Source organism: Maylandia zebra, linkage group LG12 (assembly GCF_041146795.1).
Source record: "Maylandia zebra isolate NMK-2024a linkage group LG12, Mzebra_GT3a, whole genome shotgun sequence".
In the NCBI taxonomy this organism is placed as follows: Eukaryota; Metazoa; Chordata; class Actinopteri; order Cichliformes; family Cichlidae; genus Maylandia; species Maylandia zebra.
The window spans coordinates 35,824,432-35,846,777 of record NC_135178.1 but is presented as its reverse complement, the minus strand read 5'-3'; the positions used below and the strand labels follow the sequence as shown (position 1 = coordinate 35,846,777).

At 44.3% G+C, this 22,346-nt stretch overlaps 2 protein-coding genes across 4 annotated transcripts in view; one reads left to right on the top strand and one right to left on the bottom strand.

Moving 5' to 3' along the window:
- Positions 1–1,062: 1,062 nt before the first annotated feature.
- paqr3a (progestin and adipoQ receptor family member IIIa) lies at positions 1,063–17,091 on the top strand. 3 transcript variants are annotated; one of them, XM_004555684.3, is made up of 8 exons: positions 1,063–1,210; positions 2,477–2,708; positions 3,448–3,610; positions 4,471–4,626; positions 13,542–13,739; positions 14,313–14,403; positions 14,569–14,751; positions 15,504–17,091. In XM_004555684.3, the coding sequence occupies exons 1-7, from the start codon at positions 1,078–1,080 to the stop codon at positions 14,709–14,711; spliced, it is 1,116 nt and encodes a 371-aa protein (XP_004555741.2). In that variant the 5' UTR covers positions 1,063–1,077; the 3' UTR covers positions 14,712–14,751; positions 15,504–17,091. The 3 variants fall into 3 exon arrangements, with proteins under 3 accessions (XP_004555741.2, XP_004555739.1, XP_004555740.1); XM_004555682.3 differs by lacking the exon at positions 1,063–1,210 and adding an exon at positions 1,483–1,658; XM_004555683.4 differs by lacking the exon at positions 1,063–1,210 and adding an exon at positions 1,767–1,863.
- bmp2k (BMP2 inducible kinase) overlaps positions 17,086–22,346 on the bottom strand; it is a 55,773-nt gene continuing 50,512 nt past the window's right edge. The window contains exon 16 of the mRNA XM_004555680.4: positions 17,086–20,776. Within this exon, the coding sequence (XP_004555737.3) occupies positions 19,401–20,776 (1,376 nt within the window). The 3' untranslated portion in view covers positions 17,086–19,400. The remainder of the gene's footprint in view (positions 20,777–22,346) is intronic.

Sequence of the window (22,346 nt, the reverse complement as noted above, 5' to 3'; positions counted from 1 at the left end):
CTGTAGATTCAGACAGAAGACATTGTTTGGCTGCACACTCAGGCCAAGTTGTGCTCCATTTAACAAAAAAAAAAATACTGCATGGGTAAAACTAGTAAAAGGTCCCTTTAAAAGTTTTATCTTTATGAGCAAGTCTCTCAAACGAGACATTGGCTCTCAGTGGAACTACCTGCATAAATAAAGGTTAACATAAGTTTATTAATTCCTTTTAATCCCAGAGACGGGCTGCTAGGACATAAAAGTGTATGGAGTTAAATAATTACTTATAATAATTTACTCAATAATGATTGTTTCCAAATGATAACTGGATGTTTGAAGTGTAGTTTAACACAAGAGAAAAATTGCAAAAAAAAGAAAAAAAATCTAAAAATGGAACTCTATTGTTGTAGAAGTCTGTTGTTTAAATCACTTCTATCAAAATTGTAACAAGGAAATGTTTGCCTCATGAAATTTACATTTGTGGGCTACAGCTTCATAGGAGCCCAGCGATTCTGGACCTGAAGTCCAGTTCTTGAGGAGACTTTCAGCATTTACAGGTTCTTTGCATGGTTCCAGGGTGGCCGGACAGAAATGGTATAAAGACAAAGACAAGGTACTCAAAGAAACTGAACTCTATGAATTCTGCAGCTGTAAAGATGGCCTGGGTCAAGTTGAACTCCTTGCAGTACCTCTCAAAATGTACTTCATTAAGCACAGATTGCAGTCTGGTTTATTAAAGGGTTAAAATAAGAGTGATCTCAGTCTGTTTGGTTTGAGTTTTGCTGGGACTTTTTGCTGCATCTCCCCTCATATGATGTCCCATTTTTCTTCTGAGTAAAGTAAATATGAAAAACCACACAATGTGCATTTGAATATTTAAAAAATGTTCTTCTTATTAATTTAGGTTGTTGCTCTGAATATATTCTTACGTTTAAAAATATTTCTCTTTGTTTCAGTAAACTGATTTTTCCCCACTGTTTTAAAATTTCAAAGATAACCATATTGTGAATATTTTCTTTATCATAACAATGAAATCTGAGGTGATTACATATCTGAATGTCATGTAATACTATCCATCAGCAATCACCATCAACATAAATGAAACTGATTAGTGAGACAAATAATTCTCCAATACGTGTTTATTGCGGTTTAGGATTGAATCATCATCAGAGACTGGCGTCCCTGAGTAATTATGGGTGGCACGGTGCATCTCCGGGATCAGTTGAACCAGGTAAAATCCATTAAGGGTGCTAGACACGATTCCTAAAACCCAAACCGAAAACAAAGCCGTTTATATTTACGGTAAGAACTATTATTACTCATGAAATGAAGCTTTCACGTGAATAGAGTCCCATATGGGATTTTGAGAGAGCTCATTAATGCAGAAAAACAAAGGTTATTTAAATTATTAAATAAAGAATCTTCTAAGGATATTAGCGATAATAGTAAATACTGCGTTATTTATTTATTTTAACTCAGGCAGACGTTGGCCACGTTGGAAGGGTCCATTAGTGATGACGTCTGTGTGATTCGGAAGATGTTGTAGCTAAAACTTCAGAAATATTACGCGTTGTGTTTGTTTGTTTTTTTTAAAGTTAATATCAACACGTGTTTACAAATGCGTAGTACATATTATAAGCCCCAGAATGGCACAAACTGCAAATATGCCAAATTAAAAGGTGAGTTTTTTTGTTAATATATCTTTCCCCCTTTTTTATAGCTCATTGTTGTTAGCTTAGCCCTATAAGAGCCAAGCTATAATTAGCCACTAGTTACCAGACCGCTTTGGAAATGTCGCTATTTTAACGTCGTCTTGGTTAACTACGGCATACTCTACATCAAAAGCATAATTTTACCTTTGGTTTTGTTCAGGTGGTTTTTCAGGTACAATCGGCTCGTAAAGAATGTATCAAGGAAGTACGCTGTGTTTAAAAAAATCTAATTTTGTATTTGGTGATACCGTGCTCGCCACAGACTTCTACAGTGTTACATTAGCTGTAAAATTAACGCTACAACACAGTTTATTGGCAGAATTTGACTGTAAATGGAATCTTGTATAAATATACAAACTTTATTGATAATTTGGAACATGGTCGCGAGCTTGGATCTAAGCTTGGACCGTGATTTGTATAAATGTTTGTTAGCACTTAAGCACCTAAAATCGCCACATTAGTGAACGGAGTTTGGTAGAACGTAACGGATAATCTGGAAAGTTAGCTTCGGTAACATGAGATTACATGGAAGACAAGCCAGTGGGTGCAAGTAATGATAGCTTCTGATAATAGCTCCACACAGATGTAGGAGAATCAGCTTTCACTTGATGTTTTGCTGTCTTCTTTACTCGTTCAGCTCCTACACAGACCACTTTGATTTCTTCTCCACTCGAATTACAAACTCAGATGCCCGGACAACAAAACAAATATCGCTTAATGCTATGTTTTATTAAAAGAGTTCTGCCTCTATTGAATCTGATCTTGATCTGACTTGCTGGTTTCAGGTTCGGGTCAGATTAAACCAGACCCTGCTGGCTCAGACATGCCTCAGAAACCACAGAAGAGCTCTCAGACTGCACACTACATCGAGCTGGGAAGTTATCAGTACTGGCCTGTACTGGTGCCCAGAGGTATCAGGCTGTACACATACGAGCAGATCCCCCCGTTTCTGAGGGAGAACCCCTACATCACAGATGGATACAGGGCATACTTGCCCTCCAGGCTGTGCATCAAAAGGTGAGAAGGACCCTTTAACCTGAAATCAGAATTTTCATCTTCAACACCACAACACAGTCACTCCACTAAAGTCAAGCAGTGCCTACTTTTTGAACACCTCAGAAAATTACTTGCGCACTAGGAATCACAGTTAGAAGAAGAGCCAAGTAAAAGAGGAGACTTAACCTATCCCACATGTTGATATGAGCCTTGAAAGTGTTCCACAATTCAGCTTTTGAAGCTTTCTTCAGTGAAAGCAGGTTAAACATGCAGACTGCCAGTGTTTTTCTCTTTTTTATGTCAGCTGTTGAAACTATGATGCATTCCATTATATTAATATTTAAAGCCGACTATAAGGAAGATAAAAAGATTCTGAACAGGTCACATTACAGATTTGATTGTTGTGGAGCTGCTGTATGATGATGTCATTGTGTCTTGGTGTAACGTGCTGTAATGGTACTCTGTGATTCCCACGCCTCGCTGCAGAGGCTGATTGATTTTGCTTCCTGACATTTGTTGTAGGGTCAATGCCAATAAAGATTTTAAGGGAGTTGGGCAACTCGTGTTGCTCTCTAGTTCTAGTTTCAGTGGTTAATGGAAACGGTGAATCCAGACTGTTTATTGATTGGGAGGTAATAGATGCTTGTCAGACATTTATGTCGGGGTGTATAATTGTTCAGAGTTTTGGTTCATACCTCTGGTTTTCTTTAGAGGGAACTGACTGTGTGACTATTTTAAAGCTTGTAAATGACCTTTGCAGCCTCTTCATCCTGTCCAATGAGACGGTGAACATCTGGAGCCATCTCCTGGGCTTCCTCCTCTTCTTCTGTCTTGGGGTGTACAACATGGCCTCGGTGCTGCCGGCTGTTGGCGCCTCCAGAGAGGATTATGTCATCTACTCCATTGGACTCTTCTGCTTTCAGGTACAATGCTGCTATTGTCTTCTGCTTAGACATCATCTCACATTGCTTTTATATAGAATAAACTCATCAGAGATATTTCAGTTCTCCTGAGCTGTGGTTAGATTGAAGTTGGCAATTACACTGCTCATGCACTAATAAATCTCAGTATATTTGAGTATTGAAGAAGGCAAATATAGGCCTCTCTAGATTTGGCTATTCCAGGTGTTAATGAACCTGTTGGATCACTTTGTACACTCATCATCACCTATAAATGTAGCCCTTAAAATATCCAGACATGCCTGTACAAGTGGGTGAGCCCAGAGTTGAGCTTTTTCCATTGTTTCAGTGGATTCAGAAAATAAAGAGCAGGGTTAGTGCAGTTACTGACGGGCGGGATAGCGATTGTAGTTTGACACAATGTGAACTTTTTACCTTTTCAATGTGGTTACATGTCATAACACCAAGTATTATGTTCAACATCATAATCACTAGTGTGATTAAAACACCACGTTTATTGCTTACTCTCAAACCTGGTGTGGAAAAGTTCTTTTATTTCTTTTAAACAGTTAGATTTCAGATTCAAGTATTAATTTATTTTATATAATAAATATGTCTGGGGCTTGACATTATTGGTATTCATTAATTATATTGCCAGTTTGTGTTTTTGTTGCATCTCAAAACGTATTTAGCTGTCTTGTTTTGACCTCAGTGTCCCGCTTTCTGTTAGAAGCTCGTGTTCTGCTTTTTCTTCTTGGTCTGTGGACGTAAACGTGTTTTATAAATAAAGTTATTTTCATTATTAAATAAATTTGAATCTAGCGTAAATCCATTCTGTGCCGAGCTTCTTTGCAATGCTCGACTGTGTGTTTTGCTGTCCTCAGCTGTGTATGCTGTGCTCGGTGGGTTACCACCTGTTCTGCTGCCATCGCTCAGAGAAGACCAGCCGCCGCTGGATGGCGCTGGATTACGCCGGTGTTTCCATCGGCATCCTGGGCTGCTACGTCCCCGGAGTCTTCTACACCTTCTACTGTAATAACGTAAGCTCACCTGCAGCCTTTCATATAAACTGCTCTCTCTTAGACGGAGTTTAAAAGTGACGATTTCAAATCAAATCACTTTTATTGTCACATCACATGTGCAGGTACATTGGTACAGCACATGTGAGTGAAATTCTTGTGTGCGAGCTTCACAAGCAACAGAGTTGTGCAAAATACAATAATGTAAACAAGCAAAATACAAGAATGGCTACATCTGAAACTAATAAATATATGTACAATATATAATAGTATATGCATTTCTGGATGTGTATACTAAATATTTTTGTTTGTGTGTGTGTGTGTGTGTGTGTGTGTGTGTGTGTGTGTGTGTGTACACATATTTTACAAATTAAATAGAGTAAACAATAAGTAGAATATTTAAAATAAATAAAATAAAATATACAGAGTGAGACATGTGCAAAACAGTGGCATTACTGTACAGTATGGAGTGCATAATGTTAAAGTTCCAGTAGTGAAGCTGAGATGTCTATGAAGTGTTCAGCAGTCTGATGGCCTGATGGAAGAAGCTGTCTCTCAGTCTGCTGGTACGGGACCGGATGCTGCAGAACCTCCTTCCTGATGGAAGTAGTCTGAACAGTTTATGGCTGGGGTGACTGGAGTCCTTGATGATCCTCCCCGCTTTCCTCAGGCAGCGCTTCCTGTAGATGTCTTGGAGGGAGGGAAGCTCACCTCCAATTATCCGTTCAGAGCACCGCACTACTCGCTGGAGAGCTTTGCAGTTGTAGGCGGTGCTGTTGCCATACCAGGTGGTGATGCATCCAGTGAGGATGCTCTCAATGGCACAGTGATAGAAGGTCCTGAGGATGCGGGGGCTCATGCCGAATCTTTTCAGTCTCCTGAGAAAGAAGAGGCGCTGCTGCGCCTTCTTCACTGTTTTGTTTGTGTGTACTGACCACGTAAGATCCTCAGCCAGGTGTACGCCAAGGAACCGGAAGCTGCTCACTCTCTCCACAGCAGCGCCGCTGATGGTGATGGGGGTGTGTACTTCTCTGCACCTCCGGAAGTCCACTATCAACTCCTTTGGCTTTGCGACGTTGAGGGTGAGATGGTTGTCTTGACACCAGTGGGTCAGGGCGCTGACCTCCTCCCTGTAAGCCGTCTCATCACCGTTGGTGATAAGACCCACCACTGTAGTGTCGTCCGCAAGCTTCACAATGATGTTGGAGTTGTTAGTGGCTGTGCAGTCGTAGGTGTAGAGTGAGTACAGGAGAGGGCTCAGTACACACCCCTGTGGAGCACCAGTGTTCAGTGTGACGGGGGATGAGGTGATGCTGCCCAGTCTGACCACTTGGCGTCTGTCAGACAGGAAGCTAAGGATCCAGCTGCAGAGGGAGCTGCTCAGTCCTAGATCCTGCAGTTTCCTGTCCAGCTTCGAGGGAACGATGGTATTGAATGCTGAGCTGTAATCTACAAACAGCATCCTCACATACGTGTCTCTCTTCTCCAGGTGTGACAGGGCAGTGTGTAGTGTCAGGGCTATGGCATCATCAGTGGACCTGTTGTGGCGGTATGCAAACTGTAGAGGGTCCAGTGAGTCGGGTAGTGCAGAGCAGATGAAGTCCCTGACCAGCTTCTCGAAGCATTTGCTTACGATGGGGGTCAGGGCTACAGGTCGCCAGTCGTTCAATGAGGAGATGGTGGAGGATTTGGGTACAGGGACGATGGTGGCCATTTTGAAGCAGGCTGGGACTACAGACAGAGAGAGGGAAAGGTTGAAGATGTACGTGAACACTCCAGCCAGCTGAGCCGCGCATGACTTGAGGATTCGGCCGGGAATCCCGTCCGGACCAGTAGCTTTGCGTGCGTTCACCTTCCTGAAGCACCTCCGCACATCCTCCTCAGACACAGTGTGTGCACTGACGTCATCCGCGGTGCGCACACTGTCCGGTCTCATGGTGTTCGCTGTGTCGAATCTAGCGTAGAATACGTTTAGATCCTCACACAGAGAGGCCGTGGTCTGCGGTGTGCTGGGTTTCCCTCTAAAGTCTGTGATCGTGTTTAGTCCCTGCCACATACTCCGAGGGTTGTCAAACTGTTGCTCCACCCTGTCCCTGTACTCACGTTTGGCTGCTTTGATCGTCTTCCGGAGTTGGTAATGTGCGTGTTTGTAGTCCGATGTGTTCGCGGAGGCAAAGGCGGTGCTCCGTGCCGCGCGAACATCTCCGTTAATCCAGGGTTTTTGATTTGGGAAGGATTTAACTGTTCTGGATGGGACGACATCTTCCACGCATTTCCTGATAAATCCACAGACTGAGTCTGTGTACTCATCAATGTCCCTAGCAGCCACGTGAAACATTTCCCAGTCCGCGTGATCAAAACAGTCCCGCAGCGCAGACTCCGATTGGTCCGTCCAACAGTGCACCGCCCTCCGGGTTGGAGCTTCCTGTTTCAGCTTCTGCCTGTAGGCGGGCAGGAGCAGGATGGAGCGGTGATCTGATTGGCCGAATGGGGCGCGGGGGAGGGCTTTGTACACATCCCGGAAAGAGGTGTAGCAGTGGTCGAGTAGCCGATCTCCACGAGTGTTAAAATGGATGTGTTGGTGGAGTTTGGGTGAGACTTTCTTCAGGTTTCCCTTATTAAAGTCTCCGGCTGTGATAAACGCCGCCTCTGGGTGTGCGGTTTCCTCGCTGCTGATCGCGCTGTACAGTTCCCTGAGTGCTCGGTCAGTGTCGGCTTGTGGGGGAATGTAAACAGCCGTAATAATCACTGCTGTAAATTCCCTCGGTAGCCAGAATGGCCGGCACTTAATCATCCGGTACTCCAGGTCCGGTGAGCAGAAGGATTTGACCGGGTGCACGTTCGCATAATCACACCAGCTGTTGTTGATCATGAAACATACACCACCGCCTCTGCTTTTCCCAGTAAGATCCTGTGACCTGTCCGCGCGATGCACGGAGAACCCCGGCAGTTGTATTGCGGAGTCCGGTACTTTGTCCGATAGCCAGGTTTCTGTGAGGCAGATCACGCAGCAGTCCCGCATCTCTCGCTGGAATGAGATCCGTGCCCGAAGCTCGCACAGCTTGTTCTCCAGAGACTGCATATTAGCCAGTAATAAACTGGGTAACGGTGGTCTGTAAGTGCGCCGTCTCAGTCGAACCAGAACGCCAGATCTTCTCCCTCTGCGTCGGCGTTTGCGGCCTCCAGGGCCAGAGAACAAAGGCGTCTCAGGTGAGATGAATGGGGGGTCTGCAAACGGAGCGTCCGTGTTGCAAAACTTGAACTCCGGAAAGTTATAAGAAAGACCGTCTTTTATGTCCAGTAAGGTTTGTCGGTCGTACACAAGGAGACAAGTGCTGCTCGTGAAAAAATGAAGGAAAAGTAAAATTAAACACAGAAAAAAGCTGTTGCTTGGGGGAGCTCGCGACAAGGCTGCCATACTCGGCGCCATCTTGATAATAGATTCACTGATTGATTCACTGCGCCGAGTGTTGTCGAGAAGCCTTGTTGCTATGTTTTGTACCATCTGCAGACTCCAAACTATAGACAGGTTCATTGTTTGGAAGTATTTGTAATCTGCACATAACAAGACTGTACTAGCCTTTTGACATACTGGTTGAAGTTTCCATGTTGATAGAAAGTAACGTCCAGGTTTCTGGCACATTGCTTTACGTAGGCTGTTAGTCATCCACGCTGAACAGTGATACTGAAATATGATCAGAGACTGTGGATTATTCTGAGGGCAGTTATTTGGAGTTCCAGTGCTCTGGGCCTGTATGTAGATTTTTGTTTTTTCTGGACTGGACGAGACATAAAACTGGCAGTAAGCGACGTAACAATGCGAGAGTCACGTGTTTAAACTTGCAGATTACATAATCAGGGATGGTACACGGACTGGTTCTTAGATAGCATTTTCATACTCCAAGTACTCAAAGCACTTTATACAAGTTTGCCTCTTTCACACACACAAGCACTTGTTATTAGCCCTTTTCTACTAAAGTGCTTTCTATCTAACATTCAGAGGGCAGTAGAGGTAAACTAGAGGAAATGGATACAACAACGGGGTTTTTTTCCTTTCTAATGATGAAGATCTTTGCCATGGCCACATAACATCCAAGGCCAGAAACCTTCCTGTTTGAATACTTTTACTACCATATTAGCATTTCTTTGTTATGCAGACAAACTGTTGAACTTGCAGAGATGAAGCTCTATCAGGAAAATGCGAAGCTGAACGTCCTCATGCTGGTAGAAACATCGTGGGCTACACGCGGTCTTTCAAAATAGGAAGAGTAAGATGTCCTGAGTTTGCACTCAGTGCCTAGTGTTATTCATTAGCTCATGCAAAGCTATTCCTCTGCTGTGGTTTTATCTAAAACCACGCTGTTGTTGCCTTTCTAACCCTGTTGCATTGGAGCAGTAAAAAGCTCGTGCACGTTGCCCATCTCCTCATCCCTCGAGGTTTTGCTGTTGTGATGGATTTAAGCTCACTCTTTCCAGAAACAGGTCTCCGTGTGACCCAGACTTACTCGGCTCAGCACTATCTTTTACTCTGACTTTTCTGATGCGACTTTACAAAAGATGCTGCGTCACAGTTTACTGCTGCCAGCACATTTTTCCAAACAAAAAGCAAAAAAGATCAAAGACATAAAAACTAATCGGCTTTAAATTCATAAGCAAGGTCAGAGGTAAACATCCTCGCCACATTATTCACTCTGAATCCTTATCTCTTAACGCTGAGCACCACGTCGCCCTCTGGAGCTGAATCCGTTTAAATCCTTTAAAAAGTGCTAAATGTGAGAAGCTGCCCTGCAGTCCTCTGTGACTCAGCAATGCTGTGCTTCGCTTGTATTGTAAACTGCTTATTATTTACCCTCGTGAGTCGAGTTCAAAGTGGCGGAGGACAGGCAGAGCAGGCAGACTGCTTCTCTGTCTTAAATCCTGTGTCCTTGTACTCATCACTTCAGCCTTTTATGTGCTGCTCTCATGAGCCTTCTTCAGTCTCAAGAAAGAGTCAGGCTGCTGGAAGCCTAACCTTCATTTTGTCCAGTCTTTTTATAGTTTTGCCTTCAGAAATGATAATTACATGTATTTTTTTTTAGTATTTTATTTTACCAGGCAGAAGTGATGTTGGTTCAGCATAAAATAGATGTGTAAGTGTTTTTGTAGGGTTAAAAAAAAAATGTTTCCGCTCACATACCTGGATGATCGGACTGAATTCAGAAGTTTACAAACCACATCTGTATTCATGTCTGCAGAAAAACAGGCTTTATATTATCTGGAACAATGTCGGTGACAGCTCCGAGTCCATCTCCTTATCAGAAACTTTCTCACAGTCAAACATTCTTCCTCCGTCTGGGTCACATCCTGTGCTCTTTTACCGTTTCTCTCAGAAGAGATACCCAGTCCCTAAATGCCTCTTTAATGCGTTTAGCACCATGTTGGAGTTAATTAAATGCACCCAACTGCACGATCCACTTGAGATGAAGTCTGTCTGATCCAGTTGAAGCTGTAGCTCCGGTAGCTTTTGCAGTAGTTTCTCCTGACATTTCGTGCAGTTACAGTAATGTTTGGGTAACACAAAACCCTGATGCAAACTTGGCTGTCGATCGGGTCATACCATTGGGGAGCCACTGGTCTAATTAGTCCCTCTGCCTATTTTCTTATCATATTCAGAGTTATGATGAGGAACTGAGAGGTCACCAGGCCATCACGGGTCATGACATGTAAGGTGTTGGGGAAAGCTGGAAAGACCGTAAGAAGGCAGAAGGATCATGAAAGTTAGAATGATGCCTTGTTTATGGACATATTGGTTGTGTTGCACGTCAGTGGTGACATCACCACGAGACTCGTTGCAATCGCCACTCTCACCAAACCTCTGCATGAGTGCTGGTTTAGGAGGAGAACCAGTCACACCACATTACAAAAATAAAGAAGTGTGGCTCAGTTGGAGAGGCACTCCTGCAGCTCTGATGTCACTCTTGGTGTGTGCTGCCATTCACAGGGGTGGAAATGGGCCCTGAGAGTGAAGCTGTGAAAGCTTTGTTAGGTTGCACTTTAGTTGTTCTTCAAAAGGTTACTTTGTTACTCACTGGAGAAAATAATTGGTTACATTACTCTGCCACATGTTTCAGATGTGCATATTCACACAATAACCAATTATGAACGACTACCTATCCTCACAAGGACACACAAGATCTTTCATTAGTGCCTAAATATGAACGCAAAGATGGGCAACCAGGTCAAAGAAGACTTAAATGATTTTACAGAAACTACACTGATTGCTCGTACCTGCTCCTGTTACCTGAGGCAGATCAGGCTCTGGATGCTTTGCTGGGGTCAGCATTTAGCATTAATCTGGGTACTTCACTAGCTTTATGTGCTAGTGCTGCCTGTGCAGATGCTTGGCCTGTGTTGCGTTACCTGTAGTAGTTTGGACTCATTTTCCTGCCCTTTACGTCAATAAAAATCAAAGTAATTATAAGTGAAATGAGTGCAGACCACCTCCTCCTTGAGTCAGCTGATTGTAGTGCGAGTGCACACAAGAGGAAAAACATTTTTGGCATTGTTTTCTACTGTCTTACGCCCCCTCACTGGTAATATAAAATTAATTGATGATAATCCTAATAGCTGGCAGTACAACACCGCTGAAAGGGAGGACACGGTTGACGCGAACTGAATTATGGTGAAGCTTAAATTCAAGATGTTTTAAAGTTGACCTGAAATAACCACAGTGGTGTTTTCACGTATGTGATCGAGTAGCTCTACCTCAGAAGCCCACCTCAGACTGCTCGCTGCAGTCGTGTGTGTGCACTGAGCATCGGTTTAACATCGAAGCACAGTCCTCCCCGGAGACTTCTCAGCTCAACATCCTCAGCCTGAGAAGCAGTAATTGAATAAAGCTGAAGTGGGCCCTGCAGTCTGGCTGTGCTGATTGACTCATTGTTCCCGGTGAATAAGCAACACGACACCTTCGCCGCGCTCGCCGTTTGGAAAACAGCCTCTGATGACACAAGCCAGTTCCTTATTCCAGCCGCCCACCACCACCATGTCCCTTTTTTTTCTGTCCTATTTTATTTTATTTATTTTTTTGAACTCCTGAAGTGTTGGCCGTGCTCCTCACTGTTCGCTTTCCCCCGCATATTGGAAGCGCCGGGTTATTTTGCCCCCAGAACGTAGCTGAAATCTGCTCCAGCCCAAACCAGATGGCCGCGTTCACGGAGCGGTCCGTCACTCCTGTTCCCCACCATATGACGTTCGCAAGTCCGGGAGCCGTCTAAGCGAAGGTCCCCCTCCTCCTCCTCCACCTCCCTCCCCCTCGTCCTTGCCAAGACTGGGGCTCTGCTTCTGGGTGGCTCCTCTCCCGTGGCACGCCAAGTCCCCAAAGAAAAACAGATTTTTTATATTTAGCCAGTCAAACTCTTGTCTCGTCAAGAGTGTTTTAGAGATGCAGATTTGGAGGAGAGAACACTGAGTCTGCGAGGAGAGGAGCTTAAAAAATTTGGCTGAAGCAGAGCGGGGCCTTGTTCCTGGTGCAAATTTATTCACTGTGAAATTCAGCAGGACTCATCACATGAGGACGTGTGACTGGACGAAGGCCTACATCCACACAAACGGACAGAAGGGACCGAGACGAGGCTGCCCAGACTTTAAACACTTACTTATAGAAGTTTAAATACCAACTGCAGACAGATTAGCATTATAGTTGTGATAACAGCAGATGAAACAGTGGGAGACTTTTAACTGATTTTTTTTTTAATTGTACTGCAGTACAGTAATATATAAACCCTGAGTTATTGTCCTATAGTTGTTCAGACATCAGAAAAAAGAAGCTGTGTGCACCACGTTTGAGGAAACTTTATTTCTGACTTTGCAGAAACACGATGAGGTGGTTTCATTTTTATCATGCTGTGTTGTCAGTTTGACCAAATTGACAGTTTCAGTTTTGCATGTACACTAAATTATTTCAGGGTTTTCCCCCCATTGGGAACTAAATCTCTGAGGAGATTGTTTGAGTGCCCCCTCCAGCTTTGGTTCAGGAGTGAGGGAACAAGTGAATAGGAGATTACCGGATGTGTTTTTGCAGCAGTGTGGATGCTGTAGCGGTGTGTTGTGGTGAGTTTCCCACTCAGTCTACGTTCCTACTCTCACCTATAGCCATGAGCTGTGGGGAGTGAGCTTCCTACAACCCAGACCCAACCCATAAACAGCAGAGGAAGGAAGGAAGTATGAATGGACTGCCTTTTTTTTCTCATAAAGTTTGAGTCTCAACCTTATTTGTACTAAATTAAAATAACAACTATTACCACTACTATTACTACTTTGAACATCAGAATCTCCAAAAGCGATGTGATAACTGCCAATTCAGCTGTATCAGCTACCAGTGATCTGCTTGATAACATCAAGGATTTCACCCTTTCACAGCTTGTAACCTGTTCTTCTTTGTGGCCTTCAAATCTGAAAGAAGAAAAGCATAGCAGATCAGCGTTAAATAAAGCTGATTGAATGATGAGAAAGCTGCGCGTGTAAGAGGGTCTGCTGAGGGAAGCATCAGCTGAGTTTGCAGTGAGCTTCAGCTCGTTTGTGGTTCGGTCATAGTAAATAAAGCTCTAAAATAACACACAGTGTTCGTCCTGCTCATCACCAAACAGCAGGAAGCTTTCAGCAGCTGAAGAACTTTCCTCAGGACTCCATGAGACAGATAATCTTCAAACGAATGAAACTGTTTGCAAACAGGTCCCTCACATCTGTTTCGCTTGCTTCAGCTCCCTGCGAGTTTAAAAATCGCCTGCCTGGTTTTCTTTTCTGCTTCTGAAACCGACTGAGTTTCTTTTAAGTCTTGGGACCATTGGATACCTCCAGCATGCGAAGGACATCTTGGAAAAAAAAGCTCAATCCGCCATGAAGGGAGTTTACTGTGTAGCTGGTGTGACTGAACTCTCGTCTTCCTGTCTGTGCAGTACTGGCGGCAGGTGTACCTGGTGACGGTCCTCGCCATGATCCTGGCTGTGTTCTTCGCTCAGATCCACCCTCATTATCTCAGCAAGCAGTGGAAGCAGCTGCGCTCGATCATCTTCTGCTCGGTGACCGGGTACGGCCTCATCCCCACCGTCCACTGGATCTGCCTCACGGGAGGTTTCTCCTCTGAACTCGTCCAGGTGAGCGTGCTCAGTGTGGTCCCCGTAACCAGTGTTCACTGCTGTGATTCCTTTCTTTAAACAGACTTAAAACTAGCAATTTTGGCAATTTAATGAGGTCCGAAAGCAATGAGAAATAATTTTCCTGTAGACTTTACGACTGTCTGATTTCTTTTGCCAACCACAGTCGCCCCCTGCTGGTCATAAGAAGAAAAGAAATCCATGTTTAATGCACAGTGATCGGCTTTACTTTGCACAAAAAAATGTACTTCAGTCTGAAAAATCTCTTTAGATCAACTGATGATTATTAGAAAATGAACATTTTAACTCAGGAGTCTGTGGGACCGACTTTCAGGGCAAGCCTCAAGTGGCCATTAGAGGAACTGCAGTTTTAACGGCTGTTGAGGGTCCTCCTTGATTGATCCACTTTAAATGTGTTTTCCTGCTGCTGCAGTAACACAATCTGTTGGCTGGCTTTAAATGCTTTTCAGTGCTGTTAGGTCAGTCAGCAGTTCTTCCTGCACGTGCCGTTTTGTAACTGTGGGCCATTTTTGTCCACACGCTGGTCGAATCAATGTTTCTTCTTCCTTTCAGGCGTTTGTTCCTCGGGTCCTGGTGATGTACTTCATTGCAGCACTGGCTCTCATTTTCTATGTTTCCAAAGTTCCTGAGCGGTACTTCCCAGGTGAGATGACTGTTTTTATTTCTTCATTTCCTGTTTGATTCGTTGTTTTTTTCGTCCACTCATAGTTGGAAAATAACAGTAATCTAATACTGCAGAGAGAAACATTGAAAATGGGCCCGAATCTCATTAAAATCTGAAGCAAGCTGAGTGTTCCTGTCTCTGCAGGTCAGCTGAACTACCTGGGCTCCAGCCATCAGGTTTGGCACTTGCTGCTAGTGCTCATGTTTTACTGGTGGCACCAATCAACAGGCTTCATCATGGCGTACAGGCACAGTCAGCCGTGCCCCAACACCCCCCAACACGCCTAGATCGCTGCTCAGCACGCCAGGACTGCAGCTCCGATGAACCGTAAGCGGCCGTGTGACTTTTTTAAAAGGAGACCTGTTCTGCTCAGTTTCAGCTCCATCGTTTTTATTTCTGGACTCCACTAGAGGAGCTTTGCATGACTCACAGTTCAAAGTAATTCTGGGCTTTGGTGTAGCCCCTCAGCTGTTTTTCCTCCTCTGCCTTTAAACTGACTTTATTCTGATTGGCTGCCCCTCATAACCACAAGGGTTCGACTGCAAGTGGTAGTCTAGTGGAGCGTCTGTGGTCACAGCCAGAGCTTTATGACTAAAATGACCTTAATGGTGACGGCCGTGTAAGCTTCAGTTTCTGATCCGCTCAACGATGCTTTGATTACAGAGGAGCTGTTTAACAGACTGCTGAGAAAACTTTGCCGACTGCAGAGAGTTGGGAGTTCACTCAGATGCAGACTGTGGCTCAATTTAAATAAATCAGAAAAAAGAAAATCTTTAATATTTAAGCAGATGTTTGGGGGTTAAAAGGCTTAAAGGAATCAAAGAATCAGCAGGTGGAAGACGAGGAGCAGCTGCTCTGTCAGGACATGAGGTCATTCCAGTTACAGAAAATAAGAATCTAAGCATGAACACTACTGTATATGAAGTGTCTTCTGTCTGTTTTGTCAAAACCTCACATCGAAGCCTGTTAGAATATGTCTAAAACCAATAAAATGAAACTGAACCTTTTCAGGTAACACAGGTGATTTTTGATGCTTTTAATTGGCTCTGTTCACAGCTGACGTGTTGTTTCCTCCTCAGGTCGTCTGCAGAGACTCTGTTCTGGTCTCGGTCCATCAGTTTCCTCACAGATGGACTCTCTAACCTGTGAGTCTCTGTGATGAGGGAGGAGGAATATATCCAGCGTGTGACGTGACGTTTGAGTACTTCAAGCTAATAAGAAACAATACGGACCTCTGCGTCGGACTGACAGCTCACCTGAAATCACTCAGACTGTCACCTTTATAAACTCCTTGAGGACTTAATGTTTGTGTGTAAACCGCAGACAGCACTGAAGGAACGGGTTGGTAATGTTAGTTTTTGTGCCTGGAAATGAACCCGTGTCCAGCTGTTTTTAAAGGTTGAAAGCTGCTTCATCTGAGAGCAGATTCAGGCTCGTCCCTGAAAAAGGAAATGAACTAATGTCAGTATTATTATACTACGAGTAAACAGACTCAAGATTTCTGATATCTTCTTTAAAAACAGACTCTGAAGTCTTTGTTAGTGGAAATGATCAAAGCGTGGGGATGATGTTCGGACAGAACAAACCAAAGAGTTTTGTGAAACAAAGTGCGGACTCAGATGGTTTCATATAAATGTACCCGCTCTATTTCATACCTGAAGCTCCGTTGTTGTTTTTTTAAGCTGCTCACTTCCTGTTCAAACTGATGTTCATTTATATGTAAAGAATTTCACAGGATGCTTGAAGGGGAACTTTAAATATTTCAGTTATTTTATGTTGTTCGTCTTTCAGTGGTAACGCTGTGGGGTGAGGGTGGCTGTGGGGATGCTCGTAAAGTTTTATAACTGCGTCCCAGCCGAGAGCTGCAGGAATGAGTCCTAAAACCCAGGAAGTGGTTCAGTCTTCCACCTTCGTCCAGTTCAGTTCTGCGTTTACTTCCACATAAAAGATGGGCGTAGCTTCCTGGCCCGCTGTCCTGACCTCAGTCTGGTCATAATGAATAAAATGTGACGTCAGGTTTGGGTCGTCGTAAAAAGACGTCCTAACAGGAAGTCAGCGATGGCCACTTGAGCTATAAGGAAACCTTCACCATCCCTGCAGCGCTATGAACATTGATTTGTTACTACAGACTGTTTTTTGAGCATTTGAACAATCAAACTTAAGTTCTAAAACCCTAAAACATCAGATTTTGTAACTAAGCTGGGACAGTTTTTAGATTCACGTGATTTAAACATTTCACATGAACTGCATTAATATTTCTGTGTAGCGTGTGGCTCTTAATATCGACTGTAAACTCTGATCACGTTACAACAGAACTTTTATTATGACAAGCAAACTTCATTTTTGAAAATGTATTTTTTCTCTTCAGCTTTTTAAGGACATGTTTTTCCAGCTCGTTTAGGGTGATGTGCAATGTTTTCATGGCTCTCCAGTGCAGCGCCTCTCTGCTGTCTCACTCTGGAACGGAAAGCCGGATGTTTTCTGTGTGACCGTTTAATGTTTCTAATGTTGAAAAGGGGGAAATGTTTGTGGTTCTGTATTTAAATTATTAAGAAGGAGTTTCTTTTTGTCTTAACAGACTCATTTTGTAGGAGTGGACAGTTTTATATGTTGACTTTTCATACCTGAGGTCAGACTCTAAATAAAAGTAACCATGTGCTGTTTCCAGATGTTTGAGATGAAACTTTATTTATTGCGTCCAACAGCAGTATAGCATGATAAATACAATACAAGACTTACCCTGGTGAAAAAAACAAAGATGGGAGCGGTCGTATGAAATGGTTCAACTGGTGTAAAAAAAGAACAGAGCAGGCTGCTGGTTTCATTCAAACAAATGTGCCAACGGTGGTGGAGCTAAATGCAGTGTTTAAGGCGGTCGATGAAGAAGCACAAAGTTGTTTAAGGAAGATTTCATCAAGAAACAAAAACCTGAATAACATGTTTTGCCCTTTATGAATGCACCTCATTCTGCAAAGGCAAAAAACCAAACTGAACAAATCCCATCAAGACATGAAACCGTGACGCAAGTAATCAGAGCTCGATAAACCAATAAAACCTGTCCCACATACAGAGTCCTGCTGCCACGAGTACTACGCTCACTGCAGAACCAAACATCGAATCATCCAACGCATCGTTTTTCCCTCACAGTCTGAATCTGCTCCCCGGCCTGTATTACTGTAGGGTCCTTAATAAAACGCCATGAGGAATTTTGCTTTTAAAAGAGCAGTCTGATATTTTAAGGAGGCGGAAAAAGTTCCATGCCACTCTTCTTTCTGTATTTATAGTTAAATCTACTCCATAAGCTCATTTACAGGAATTATCCACATATGATGGTGAAGCAGGCAAAATAACTTGTTGGTCAGCACCATAAATCAGTCAGCACAAAAACATGGACTGTATGAAAACTGTTTTAACCAGTTAAGATTTTTATGTGGGATTTTATTTCTTTAAACATAAAGGACAGTTTTAATTATCAAACGGCTACAAAATAACCAAAAGTTCCACTCCTAGCCTGAAAAACAAACTAATCGTGTGCTGTTTTCTAATTTTTTTATGCCTCCTGGCTACAAAGATGAGCTTTAAAGCAGCGCCTCTAAATATGAATTATTTAAAGCTTGGAAAGGAAAACCGTACTGTTCAAACACCAAACTACTGCTCTCAAACTGGTAAAAACTGGTTTGAGTGGGGCTGCGCTCACAGACGGGGTTAAATGAAAACCCAAGAGAAACAAGTCGGGTTTATCTGAAGTCGCACTGTTATTTCACCCTTTCTTCTTAATTCATACCCCCAATTTTCTCAAGAGGTTTTTACATTTTAATTCTGGTACATTGACTCACGGCACCATCTTGTGGTGCTGATTGGTATTACATGAAAGTACAGCCCGGCTCTAATTCAACTTCAGTTGATATCGCTTCTGCACAACAAAGTCCTTTTTGTCATAGCAGTTATTTCTTCACATTCTGGTGACATTTTTAGTCAATTTTAAAGCTTTTACGCTACTTTTAAATATACAAATGTACAACAAGCACCTTCACAGAGCAGCTAATGTGAGCCAGTCTCACATGCACCTGTAACAGCTACAAACTTTGGGGTTGGAGCGAAAATTACTTGAAACACTTGACTGGCTTTAGTTCTTTCATGGGACTTGTTCACACTAAACCTGCAAACCTATCAGTTTACCAACGGTGAAATTCCCGATGACGTAAAATGCCGAGGTCATTGACAATGCTGGGAAAACAGCGGTACAGCTTCTGCAGGGCTCATAAATCCTAAACTAGTCCTCTAACGTGGCTTTGTGTGTTTTATTTCTAACAGAGAAATGTTGAGTTGTAACTTACTTAAAAAAAATAAAAAACAATTAGAGTTCTTACTGCTAGAAAAAAAAGAGTTAAGATCCTAAATTTAAACCTGACCCAATTAAGAGCTCCAAGAAGAAGAACAAGATTCAATCCCTTCTAATGCATCACAAACCACACCCACATTTAGCTGCATAAAGACTACTGTGACATTATGCATAGAGAAGAATCTAATAAAGACAGAACTAAGAGGTTCAGGAAAACTCCCAAATGATTTCAAAAGACGCGCGAGGCTGACGGCGTCGTGGTTTCCGAGGTACTATGAAGCAAGGCAGAGCCGAGCTCAGGTAAGGCTTCGTGGTGCTAAAAACAAAAACATGTCGGCAGATCAGAAGGCGGGCCGGAGAGAGCTTTTCACAGCAAGACGAGCGGTCGAACGCGAAGCTCAGAATCACATTTTTCTTTTGGTTCCAAACAGCGTTCAGATGCAGCATTAAAGGCTTTTCAAAAACATGTGCAGCTGAAGGATATGTGGAAACGCCACTCGCACTCCACAGGGTTTGTTATCCAGACTCTGGTGTATTAAAACGCTCTTAGAAAAAAGTTTTAGCTTGTTGGTTAAAAATGATCCCAAACCAAGAAAAGGAAAGCAGCCGACAGAGCGGGAAGACGCAGGTGGAGTCACTGCTTTGAGGGGAAAGGTGCGGCTCCGAAGGGGTCGAGGTCCAGCGGCTGTGAGGGCGCCGCCTGCTGCTGAGGTCCACTGTGGATGACCAGTTCTGTGAAGGGCACCGCCCCGAAGTCATCCATGATTCGGCTCTCTCCGTGCAGAGAGCCCGTCCAGGACTTACCGTTGGCCGTGCTGATGTCGCCTTTTCCGTCGCTGAGGCCTTGGTACTGGCTGTGTCGGCCGCCGTCCTGAGGGTGGAAGGGTTTGGCTCCAAACGGGTCTAAAAGGGCGTCGTCCACCGGCAGAGACGCTCCCTCGGCCATCGTTATATCCACACTGATGTTCTCCTTAGAGTCAGAGGTGCTGAGGAACTCGTTGCTGCTCTGCGAGTCTCTGCGGCCGACCTTCTTGTGTCTGCGGACTCGTTCGGGCGTGCGATAGGTCGGCTTGTTAGTCTTGCGCCCTCCCGTCGGTGTGCCGTGGTGCCGCTTGCCGTTGCTGCCCCCAGCCGTGGCTTCCTGTTTGGTCTTCCGCTGGCGGGATGACAGCTTCTGAAGGCTGCGCTGCTTCAGCCTCTGCTGCTGAGGACTCGCCGACTCCTCGAAGGGCGTCCGGAAGATGTCTTCGGCACTTCTGGAGGTGGTGGGAGGTTGGGCGGTGGGGCTTGGCTGGAAGGGAGAGAAGCCAAAAACATCGATGCCCTCAGGAGAAACTGGCGGCGTTTGGCCCATGGGGACGTCACCGCCACTCCTGCTCGACCTCGAGAGGTTCCGGCTGAACGGCGCTTTGGTAAAAACGTCAAACTCGTCTGCCGCCTGCTGCTCATGGCCGACCTTGAAAGGCGCTTTAGTGAAGATATCTGTGACCTCTGGAGGTTCCACAGGTGAAGCTCCTCCGACAAAGGGCACGGCACCAAAAACATCCACAGGCTCCACAGCTCTCACTCCACCAGGGGACTCTGGGGGCGTGATCAGAGCCATCCCAGAAGGAGGACTCCTGGTGGCAGCAGTCGCTCCTTTAGCTCCTGCAGGTTTCTTTGAGCGGTTCTTCACCCTGCTGGCATCATAGTCTGAATCTGAGCTGTGTTTGTCTTCATCCTCCTCTCCCTCCTCCTCAGAGTCCATCAGCAAAGGCCTCTGTCCAAAATTCTCTGGCTCGGTGTCTTCACCATGCTCGCTGTTCAACGCCTCCTCTTCCTCCGGCTCTTCGTCCTCGCTGCTCTTAGGTGAAGGAGGGTCAGACTCGAAGTCGCTGTCGGACTCGTCGCCAGGCCTGCAGTTGGTCTTCCTGCTCGGTTTGTGCTCCTTGTGGGTCGGCTGCAGACTCTCAGCAGGTTCAGGAACGCCGACCTCCTTGCTGGTCGGCTCGGCCTTCTGCGCACTGGTACCTGCAGAAACAAAACACAGATAATACAGATGTTAACCCCTGATCCTTCCAGATGTTTGATAGTTTTAACAACTGCCAAGTCAGATTTCTTGAAGGCATCCAACCCTTTTCTGATCTCTCCAAAAACAAAACTCAGTTTTCCATTTAGAAAACCTCACAAACCTGCAATGACTTCAGATCACACAAAACCAGTCAGAATAATAACACTGCAGGATGTGTAACTCAAGTCTTTGCTACTCGTGTGTCTCGACAAAAACAAAGAAAGAAATCAGATCAGGACCAATCCCCCAAAACTCCTGTGCAACGTTAACATAAAAGAGCCATTTTATGGAAAATCGGTGACATCTCCCAGCTGGCAGCAGGTTTAACATGCCTACATTAGAAAATGATTTTGACACAGGAGGACTCGCAGGCAGAAGACGAGGCTGGTATCAGAACGCAGGTCATAAAAGATTTTTTCATATGACTGAGCAGCATCCATCCCACATGCTGTCGAGACCCCTAAACGTTTTACCCAGTGAATTCCACAGAGCAGGCATCCAGGGTCTCAATGCCAGTTTCTGTTCCTCTACAAAGTGAAATATTTTGGCTGTGACTCATAAGAATAATTTTATTGATCCCAAAGGGAGATTCATAGTTTTTACCCGTGTCTTGGAGAGGTTAAAGTTTTTAAAAAAACTGAGCTTAAATGAGGCAGCTGTTAAAATTTCATGTAGATTATCTCCTGAAGTTGTTGTAAACGCCGAGGCGCTCTGGTTTCACATTTTTCTTATCCAACATCATTTTAAGGTTACGCCGAACACATGAAAACACGGAGTGAGTCGCTTGTATGAGTGACACTCAGGCAGTCTGAGTCTAATGCTCTACAGTTCCTCCTTTTCTTTTCATTTCTATGTAGAAAAACTATTTTGGTCCGAAATCGATCTTTCCTTCTCGTCTTCGTCCGCCGCCTCTCAGACTGCTTCCATCCATCGTTGTTACCAACCTTCAGCTCACTCTGGCCGGCGGTGCCCTCTGAAGAGCTGATATCAGAGCTGTCTTGTTTAAGAGCTCCAGTCTGTGCTGCACTGGTGTTTGAGCTCTGCCTCCTGTTGTCCACATTACACCTGAATCACCGTGTGAACGCATTTTGAATTTTGCAGGAAAACTGTTCAAATGTATCCAAATGGGTGAAAACTGATTGTTGTTTTTGTGAAACAACAACTGATTCAATTTTGCTAAAATCAAAAGTCAATGATAAGTGACAGACCGAGTCCTGATGCCTTCCGCTGCTTCTTCGACAGCTGTATTATGGAGGCATTACCCAGGATTACTCGGCTTATACGCCAACCTCCCCACACAAACAAATGCCCAAAAGTTTGCCTTATACTGAAGCAGAAGTGCAATCGCAAAAGTCAATATGGTCTAAAAGCTGCTCCGACTTCTCATCTCTGATCCTGCCATAAGAAGAGCGAGCTTAGAGGCCGGGGAAATAAGACGAGCAGCTTTTCAAGATTCACAGAATTACTTTAAAAGTTTAGAGATTTAAGCTGCGAGCCTCCCTTTAGACTTGAAAAAGGAAGCTTTGTTCT